General features: G+C 34.1%; 2 protein-coding genes across 2 annotated transcripts; one reads left to right on the plus strand and one right to left on the minus strand.

Annotated features, from left to right (window-relative positions):
* The first annotated feature begins 2850 nt into the window (after positions 1 to 2850).
* Positions 2851 to 6742, plus strand: LOC149400095 (O-fucosyltransferase family protein). The gene is made up of 9 exons (XM_089611336.1): positions 2851 to 3619; positions 3893 to 4039; positions 4145 to 4214; positions 4299 to 4369; positions 4475 to 4563; positions 4653 to 4785; positions 5214 to 5446; positions 5555 to 6031; positions 6109 to 6742. Exons 1-9 carry the CDS (start codon positions 3152 to 3154, stop codon positions 6308 to 6310), a joined length of 1890 nt encoding a protein of 629 aa, XP_089467462.1. The 5' UTR covers positions 2851 to 3151; the 3' UTR covers positions 6311 to 6742.
* Positions 6743 to 7138: 396 nt separating this feature from the next.
* Positions 7139 to 9624, minus strand: LOC149400096 (MOB kinase activator-like 1A). Its single transcript, XM_089611337.1, has 7 exons — positions 9319 to 9624; positions 8943 to 8991; positions 8737 to 8845; positions 8433 to 8526; positions 7924 to 8057; positions 7454 to 7617; positions 7139 to 7364 (listed from the first exon to the last, which is right to left on the minus strand). The coding sequence occupies exons 1-7, from the start codon at positions 9342 to 9344 to the stop codon at positions 7293 to 7295; spliced, it is 648 nt and encodes a 215-aa protein (XP_089467463.1). The 5' UTR covers positions 9345 to 9624; the 3' UTR covers positions 7139 to 7292.
* Positions 9625 to 9857: the final 233 nt, after the last annotated feature.

The raw sequence follows: 9857 nt of genomic DNA on the forward strand, positions 1-9857 counted from the left end.
ATTTTCATCGTCAGGCCGTCACGTGACGTCGTCAGGTGGCGAGACATGGTGGCCTTAATTTGTTTTTTTTATCCTTTATTTTTTTTCCTTTAATTTTTTTTGCCTTTAATTTTTTTTTCATCAATATGTTTTGTAAAACTTTGTTTATGTATATTGTTTTTTTTTTCTCCCTCTCTCATCATATATATTTTTTATAATTTTTTTTATGTATTTTATAATCATAATTACTAATACTATATTATACTATATCAATAACATACATTATTTTGAGCGTATGTTATAATATATATATATATATATATATATATATATCTTTAAATAGTTTTATATTTTCTTTATTAAATTCTCTTTCTTTTTTTATTTGATATTGAGTTCCCTTCACCTTATTTGTGTCTCCATATTTCATTGAAAGCGAATGCAAGTTCTATTTACTCATAAAAGTCTAACAAATGGACAAAGTAAATTTTTTACATTTTATTATTTAATCATGATTTTTAAGGGTTTTTAAATAATCGCTGGTTTCTTTAGTGCCCAATGTTTAAGAAGCTTGATAACACAAGTTAACCTCTACAAATTTTACTTGCTATTATCATTTATAATATTCTAAAATCATTCGCGCGTAGGGGCGTTACTAAAACTAGTATATATATATATATATTACTTTTTATTCAATTCCCACTTGTTGAAAAAATAGTGGGGCCCATTGATTTTGTTGGAGCTATTTTGCTCTACCAAGCAAATAACCAAAACATAAAATAATGGTAGAGCTATTAGCTCCAATTTTATTTAAATTACTAGCAAGTCCCTCACCTAAACCACTAAAGATGCTTTAGTACTTTCTACGTTGAAGTATATATATTCTGAATTTTTCATTTTACTGTTTTTTTTTACCTCGGTGGAATAAGAAAAATATGGCACACAAGTGCAATTATTGTTAATACTTCAAACAATCAAAGATTTATAATCATTAAAAAAAAATCAAAGATCTATTAGAGCATCTCCGCATCAAATTGGTGTGGAAAGTAATACATTTAGTGTTTGTTTACTCCAATCCACTCTATTTTTTACACCAAAATAGTGGAGAAAATGGTGTGGTGAATAGTATAGACCAAATCTAGCGTTAAACTATTCATCAACACCATTTTGGTGCAACAAACTTTTTAATTGTAATTCATCCCCAAACAAAAAATAATTTATAATTTTGACCATATTTAAATAATTTATAAAAATAAGTTACTTATCAATAATTAAAAAGGAGTAAGTAAAGTAACACTAATAAAATACATAGCATTAATTAAATACAATACATATAAAATAAAATGCATGTCAATTATAATAAAAATAATACAAGTATCAACGTGTTTTTTTTTTTTTTTTTTTTGCATTTGCATTTGCATTTGCACTTGCGAGTTTCATTTTTCTTTAATTTTTTAAAGTATTTAATTTTACCTATGAAATGCAATATTTATGTAATCTTTATTTTATAAATGTTATCCCAAAATATGTTTATTTTTTAGGGTGATTTTTTTATATTAATTTTGCAGTATTAATATAAATTAATTTTATTTTTTATGTAGAAAAATAATATAATATTTAATAAGATTCTTATTGACATAACAAATTAATAGAGTGGTTAATATGCGATTGAAATGAAGTAACATTAAAAAGTGTAAAAATATAATTTCTTATTGGTGTGAGATTTAATGTTGTGGATTGGAGATAAAAACACTGTTTGATGTGATAATTGCACTAATTAGTTATACCATTTTAGTGTTATGGGGTAGGAAATGGTCTTACATGCAACAACAAAAATAGTAACATCCATTATTCCATGAGAAATTTAAAATACAAACATCCAATTTAGATGATGATGTTGTTAGTCTTCAATATAAATATATTTTTTTAATTAATGTTTTCAGATTTTTTTTTCGGTTCTAAAAAATTATATATAACTTCATACATTAATTAAAAAAGAACTAAATATTACGCTGGCTAACATGATTTATAATTCAAACATTCTCCGTCATCCAATTTTGACCATCGCTTGTACAGTTGTACATTATCTTTATGATTTGACTTGTTGGACTTTACTATCCATTGTATTTGTATGATTTTTTTAATACAAAAAAGTATTTGTATGATTTAAATTATTCATACTGTCTTTTAGCTAGGGTTTAAATCTTACTATTAAAAAAAGCATTTTAACATTTAACGACTTTTGTCATTTCTTCCTCGTACTACTTAATAACTTAATTAGCTTCTATTGATTTCACATAACCCTAACATTTCCTTTCAAGGGCCACGCAATTTGAATTGAATACAGAACCAAACATTTTTTATTTCATATGCATGAACATGCATGAATAACAGTACACATTTGTTTGTGTGTCAATTTAGAGAAAGAAAAAAAAAAAAAAAGAAGCAAAAGATAACGATCAAGTCTAATTCAAGTTTAGGTGCAATGCTTTGGAGGAAAAAAACATAAATTGACTTCGTTTGGTAAGATTGATACACTTTCACGGTAACACGGGAAAATAATATGTCTAATGAAAGAAAGCGAAAAACCCAATTGGCATTTGTCAATGACATCCAAGCATTTCCATTTTACCAAAACAAAATATATTATTTAAAAGATCCGATCACACATACTATATAAAATATATATGTATAAATATAAAAACATGAAGAAAAGATCCGACATTTAAGGCATACCTAAGTGTGAACTGTGAATTGTCATTATTCAGTTCGGTGTAAGTATATGCAAATACACGGAATGTAATAGTAATACTAAATATCCATTGCCACTTTTAATTAAAGAAAAAAAAATCTTAACTCGTTATAATCATTATCATTATCATTATTATTTTATTTTATCTCATTTCCCGGAAAAAACTGAAAGGAAAGAGCTTTCGAAGTTCCGACTGATTGAGATTGTTTTCAGAGTGCGAAAACCAGTTATCTTTTTAGAACGCAAACCGGTTATCTTGATTTTCACCTCGCCTTTGAAATAATTTTCAGTGAGGCCAGATTTCCTCTTTCGTCTTCGTGTTCTGAGAATTAGATTTGGAAAGAGTAGGCGAAAAGGAAGCTGTGTTCGTGTTGTGGTTCGTCAATGGCGGTTCTATAATTCCATCCCGCTTTCCGGTAGAACATGCAGGATATGAATCACCATCACAACACCAGCGATGGAGTCTCTCAGCGAGTCAACAGCCCGCGATTCTCGGGCCCGATGACTCGCCGAGCCCACTCGTTCAAGCGCAACGCGAACGCGAGCTCTCAGAGTGGCAGCAACAACAACAACGGCAACAATGGCGGCTCGCAGGGCGGCGGTGGAGGAGTCCTTAGCCCGCACCACGAGATTGAGCTCCAGATGTGCTCGCCGAGATCTGAGATCGCCGCTGGTTTCGGCTCCGGCGATGGATTCGATTCCCTGAGGCAGAGATTCTCGCTGAGAAAGCCGATTGGATCAGCGGTGGTCGATTTCGGCTTCAGAGAGAAGAAGAAGATCGGCCATTGGATGTTCTTGGCGTTTTGTGGACTGTGCTTGTTCCTCGGGATTTTGAAGATCTGCGCGACTGGTTGGTTCGGATCCGCCATTGAAAGAGCTGGTTCCGATCGGGTTAGTCAGTCGAATTGTCGATATATAATCATGTTTTAATCCTTTTAATACTTGTTAAGAGATAGAGTCACCGTGAAAGCGAGAGTACTGATCATATTTTATTTGTGCGAATGTAAACGTGACGTTCGATTTCAGAAAGATGCTAAAAGAAACTAAAATAGCTAGGGATTACGTAAATTGACTTGGTGGTTAGAAGATGAATGTCAATTTTTTTTTTTTCTTTATTCTTTTGCCTTAGTTGTCTGAATATTATGCCTTATTTTTTTAATTTAGGAATCAGCTGAGTCTGTTTCTCGGCTATTTATTCACGAACAAAGCTCGAAGGATTACGTGTACCTCGATAAAGGAGTCGATGTTGAGCGGAGTCTAAAAATGGTATCCGCTGGCGTAGCAGTCGATACCCAGAAGAGAATAGAAGATGTAAGTTTGGTGTTGTGTTTATGTTGTGTAATGATTGATTCCAGTGCTCTTTAAAATACCGCTAGGAACGAATTTGATGACGAGAATTCGCTTCTTCTTGTTCAGTACTCTGGTATTTGGGCCAAACCCGACAGTGATAATTACACGCAGTGCATAGACCAGCCGAGCAAGAAAAGTAAGGGGCTATTTTGTTGACTGAAATCCCGTTCTCTGCCTCAGTCAAACCTTTTTGCTGATTTCTCTGTGTTCTGATCCGCAGAGTTGGAAACGAAGACGAACGGTTACCTCCTTATAAATGCGAATGGCGGGTTGAATCAGATGAGATTTGGGGTCTGGATATTGTGATTTTTTTTTTTAAGAATTTGTTTTATAAAAATAAAACTGCAATGTAAATTTCGGTATGTGTGTGTGATGTATGAATAACTTAGAGTGCAGATCTGCGATATGGTCGCTGTTGCTAAGATCATGAAGGCCACTCTTGTACTTCCCTCGCTCGACCACACTTCATACTGGGCAGACGATAGGTTTGTTTCAATTGAGCTAGAAAAGATTTGCATATCATATCCTCTTTTTTAGCTACATTGCTAACCGTATCGTCACACATACGTCGCAGTGACTTCAAGGACCTCTTTGATTGGCAACATTTTATCGAGACGCTGAAAGATGACGTCCAGATAGTTGAGAAATTACCGTCCGCATATGCCAACATCGAGCCTTTTGTAAAAACGCCGATATCTTGGTCTAAGGTATGCATGAATTCTTATCGTTCAGCCGCGGACCAGTTTTAGGAGCGATGGGAAATATCATTGGATGCTGTTAGTCTTGTTTAATTTGTAGGATTTAATTAACTGTATCTTCTTTCTAAATCAATGCTAGTGACTTGGAATCTCAAAATTAAAGTATAAAAGTAGTTCGGTGTAATTGGTTTTAAATTTTCAAATGGGTCAAACAGCTTAGGTATAAGGTAAGGCCAAAAACGTGTTAAAATTGTCTGGTTTTTCTTAATTTTAAGCAAATATATACTTAGGCAAGACTCATGCTCAAAATAAATAACGGAGATGGCTCATTAATATACCCGAATGAGGCTAACACTTGAGGTTCAATTATTAAATTATATAGCCCAAATAGCCTTTGATATGCTGTCTCATCATCTTAGTTGTACTCCTATGATCAGGTCAGCTATTACAAGACAGAGGTCCTTCCATTGCTCCAGCAACACAGAGTAGTCTACTTCACTCATACAGATTCTCGGATAGCCAATAATGGCATCTCAAATTCCATACAAAAGCTGAGGTGTCGTGTTAATTACAAGGCGCTAAAATACTCAGCTCGCATAGAAGAACTTGGGGCCACCCTGGTTTCTAGAATGAGACAAAACGGAAGTCATTACCTCGCTTTGCATTTGAGGCAAGTATCTGATATAGCATATTAAAAATAATTTCTCTCGGGGACGCGAGAATTTTGCATATATATATATATAAACTGCAATTTTAACGAATTCTTAATATTATACAGGTACGAGAAGGACATGCTTGCATTTACGGGCTGCGGTCATAGTCTGAGTGCCGAAGAGGACGACGAGTTACGCAGAATGCGTTACGAAGTCGCTCACTGGAAGGAAAAGGAGATCAACGGGACGGAGAGAAGGTCGCTCGGCGGTTGCCCGTTGACCCCGAGAGAAACTTCCCTCTTGCTGAGAGGATTAGGATTTCCGTCAGAGACCCGGATCTACTTGGTCGCCGGCGAAGCCTACGGAAACAGAAGCATGAAGTATCTGAGCGACGACTTCCCAAACATCTTCTCTCACTCGACCCTCGCCACCGAAGACGAGCTGAGACCATTCCAGAACCACCAGAACATGTTGGCGGGCATAGATTACGCCGTCGCCCTCGAGAGCGACGTGTTTGTCTACACTTACGACGGGAATATGGCCAAGGCGGTTCAGGGCCACAGGCGATTCGAGGACTTCAAGAAGACCATAAATCCCGACAAGTAATTTACGCAAACTGAGTACGATTTCCTTCTGTTTTTGCATACCCAGCGCTTTGTTTATCTCTTATTTATTGCAGGATGAACTTCGTGAAGCTGGTTGATCAGTTGGACGAAGGGAAAATCTCGTGGAAGAAATTCAGTTCGAAAGTGAAGAAACTTCATAAAGACAGAGCCGGTTCTCCGTATCTGAGGGAGCCGGGAGAGTTTCCGAAGCTGGAGGAGAGTTTTCACTCCAATCCCCTTCCAGGATGTATATGCAAACCGGGTAGTGAAAGATGATTATAAAACTGTTTCAATTCACGGGTGTAACTTAATCATTGGTTGATCTGAAGGAAAATTGTAAGTTCGATTTTCGCCGAAGATATGGGCCGACAAAATGGAAATTTTTTTGAGTTCAGGCGCGTCCGGTTGGAAAAATGCCGATATGCTCGTGGTTAAAAAAATACATATATATAATTCTTGAAGCGCGTGGGAATTTACACAGCAAGGTCCAAGGATATTTGTAAGTCGTCATCACGTGGCTTAATACAGCATTATTTACGTTATACAGCTCCTGAACAGCAAACATTCCTATACCAAATCAAATTTTCTCTGCAACAAACCAAAATTTTAGAAATAGTTTGCCCCCTTTTTTTTATTTTTCTTTTTGTAGTATTTTTTTTATTCATAGCCTGTAATTTACTTATTGAATTTTAAAATAATTGATTGGAATAGATTGTGTTAATGGGTGTAACTTGTTGAGAGCACAATATGTTTGCTCTACATTCTTAGACTGACACAGTTGGGGATGACAATGTTTAGAGCCATCTTCTAATTCATGTGATTTAAAAAAAAATAATAAATAATGTTAACTTAAGTTGAACCGAAATACGGGTACAGATCTTTATTTGCTTAATCACAGTGGAAATTAAATTTGTTTAAAACGAAATTATTTCACTGTATAGGTTTGTTCAATAACACAATAATAAAAAGAAACGGTGTAACTTGAACATAAAGAAATAGAGAAATAAGGGTGTCTGTAATTCACAAGGGATGTTTTGAAGGCAAACCCCGTCCTAGTTTTTGACAATATCTCAAACCATAACCAGTAAAGAAAGAACAAGAAAGAAAGAATTAAAAAAAGCTCAAAAAAATGTGTATCAAAGAAAACACTCCAAATCTTTAGAGTCCTATCCCTATCCCACCTAATATGAGGGGAAAAATAGTCCATGAAAATAAAAAACAAAAAACAAAAAACAAACTACTAGGCTCTCAAAAGCAGCTATTGCTGTAGAATAGACTCGATGAGGTCGTAAAGAGGGGCGAGTTCTCCGTTGTCGATCAGCCGAAATTCCTACAATATTAAAATTCAGTAGTTAATAAATAAATCATTTATATAAGCACCCGTATCATACCATGATTCATATTTAATGACAAACTCACCCATGTAAAGAGAACAAAGTGCTTGAAGCAAGTGTTGAGATGAGCTTCTTCCTTCAAGCTCACTATCTTGGGGAAATGAGTGTGGTATATGTGCGCATACACTCGGAACAACCTCTTGAAGATCGTCTTCACAACATCTTGGAAATTCGCTTGAAAAGGAGCACCTTAGACAACACACACAAAATAAGAATATATATAGAAGAAACCGTTTGAAATAGACTCTCAATAAAAAAAATTAAATATATTTCAATAATTCAAATATTAAAATTATAGCCTATCGTTATGACACAATAATTAAGTTCATTCTCAATTAGGTCTTGCTCAACACGAGCTTATGCATTCATAGCACAACATTTTACTACTCAAGCTACTTTATGTGTATCTATATTTTTCTATATAAAGACCATATATTATTGAGCTCAATGATCAAGGGGCATATCATATGTATGTATATATATGTATATGCTCACCTAGTTTTTGAGGAAAAATTGACTCGTCATCTAGCTGAACTTCGATCCAATCCATTAGATATTCAACGTACTTTGGAGCAGAGACCTCTATTGGCTTTTTTATAGTCACCCCATCAGCCCATCTGTACTCGTACCTGTGTACACAAGTTTAAACCATGCATGCATGTAAATTAATTACTACACACGACCACTTAATATTACCAAAACACATGAAAAACATGTCAAACTTTTGTTGCGTTAATAAGTAACCATAGATCGAAGTAGTACCAACATAACATGGCCGGATTGGAAATGTTAATATGTTGATATAAACTTATGAAGACTACTATTGATTAGAAAAAAACTGGATATAGATATATATATATATATATATATATATATATATATATATATATATTATCACCTTATAGTAACTAAAATCTAGAAACAGAGTCTGCTGATTAAAAAAAGAAAAAAAAAACTGCAAATTGAAGAGATAAAAGTTGGATTTGATGATAATATATACTCACTTTGGTCCCGCGGCCATGGTTGGACAACTTGAAGGCGTGCAAAATTCAGTTAAAGTCCCAAAGAGAATATTGACTTGGTTGAAAAAGTCCACAGCTATTAACAACATAAACACAAAATCGACAATTAGATAGAATCGAATTGCCAAAATTACAACTTCCGAGCCAAGTAAATAAATAGCGCCCACAAAAGAATTAGACAAAACAAAAATAGGCAGTTATAGGAAATGAACTTTAAATAGACGCAAAACTAAGGAAACAAAAATAAGTAAATAAATAGATTAAACAGAGATGATTTTGATCTCACTATTAACTGCAAGCCATTCATTTATATCTTCTCCCGGAGGAAGTCTCACAGCTTCTCTCAGATTCCCACTGCCCAAAGTGGCATCAATGTGCCTTTGAAGTTGGGCACCCTTTAAAAAAAATTAAAAAAATAAAGAATTTTGTCAATACTTTTATATAACAAAGAAACTTACATAATAAAAATTGAATCAATAGTAGTACACCGACCTTGCTTCCGGATATTGCACTCTTCTTTGGACGAAATGTCTTCTGATTTCTGTTATATCGAAAGCCATGACAGTAGGCGCGACAAAATTAAAAACCCAAGAAAAAAAATATTATGAAAAGAGAGAGAATAAAATTGATCAAGAAGGATGTATATCTAAAGTTCTAAACCAATTTCATGAGTTTATTATTATGATTAAAAGATATCTACAACTTCAACAAACATGCACTCTCTCAGGATTCATTTCGATCATGTCCAAGAAAGGAGATTTTTATTTTTTACATTTTTTCATTAAGGCTAACCCTGAATATGTATTACAAGAGAAGATAGTATGTTGGATTGGAAAACCAGAAAAGAAAAAGAGTGAGAAAAAAAAACCTGCTTCCGAGGCCAAAAAGACTCATATTGTCTCTCTGTCTGTCTGTAGGTTTGTTGTATTAGGATTCAAGGCTGGATAAACAGAGAGGCATGAAAGGTTCAAGGAACAAGGAAACTATATATTTGCCCACAGAATTAAGGGCTCAAATATATATACGTAATAAATAATCTATAACAGAGAGAGTGATATATGGACAACTCTCTCTCTCTCTCTCTCTCTCTCTCTCTCTCTCTCTCTCTCTCTCTTGACTTGGCTATTGACAGACTGTCTCTCTTTCAGAGCCAGCCAAGAACCTTTGCTTCTTCTTTTCTATATTCCAGCTTGCCCATCTGGCTTATTCTCCTTTTCTAATTTTATGAATTAATTTTTGTTCTTTTGTGATAAATAATTTTCAAGATAAACCTTGTATTTTATTTTCTCTGAACTGGACAGTATTTATCTTTAAACATATATATTTCCGAAAAACTTATATCAACCCATTATAGATATACTAATTCCCTCCAGTAATCTTTAAATATTACCATGGTACATATAGCTA

This window comes from Urtica dioica, chromosome 4, assembly GCF_054948205.1.
Source record: "Urtica dioica subsp. dioica isolate 48M chromosome 4, U.dioica_male_clone48M_v1_H2, whole genome shotgun sequence".
Taxonomy (NCBI): domain Eukaryota; kingdom Viridiplantae; phylum Streptophyta; class Magnoliopsida; order Rosales; family Urticaceae; genus Urtica; species Urtica dioica.

Excerpts from the sequence above, each read along its gene's own strand:
- LOC149400095 (XM_089611336.1), top strand. The coding sequence starts at position 3,152 with ATGCAGGATATGAATCACCATCACAACACCAGCGATGGAGTCTCTCAG. Across the intron at positions 4,370-4,474 it reads TGAATCAGATGAGATTTGGG|ATCTGCGATATGGTCGCTGT; the intron begins GTCTGGATATTG and ends CTTAGAGTGCAG. Across the intron at positions 4,564-4,652 it reads TCATACTGGGCAGACGATAG|TGACTTCAAGGACCTCTTTG; the intron begins GTTTGTTTCAAT and ends CATACGTCGCAG.
- LOC149400096 (XM_089611337.1), bottom strand. The coding sequence starts at position 9,344 with ATGAGTCTTTTTGGCCTCGGAAGCAG. Across the intron at positions 8,058-8,432 it reads ACCATGGCCGCGGGACCAAA|GTACGAGTACAGATGGGCTG; the intron begins GTGAGTATATAT and ends TTGTGTACACAG. Across the intron at positions 7,365-7,453 it reads ACTTTGTTCTCTTTACATGG|GAATTTCGGCTGATCGACAA; the intron begins GTGAGTTTGTCA and ends TTAATATTGTAG.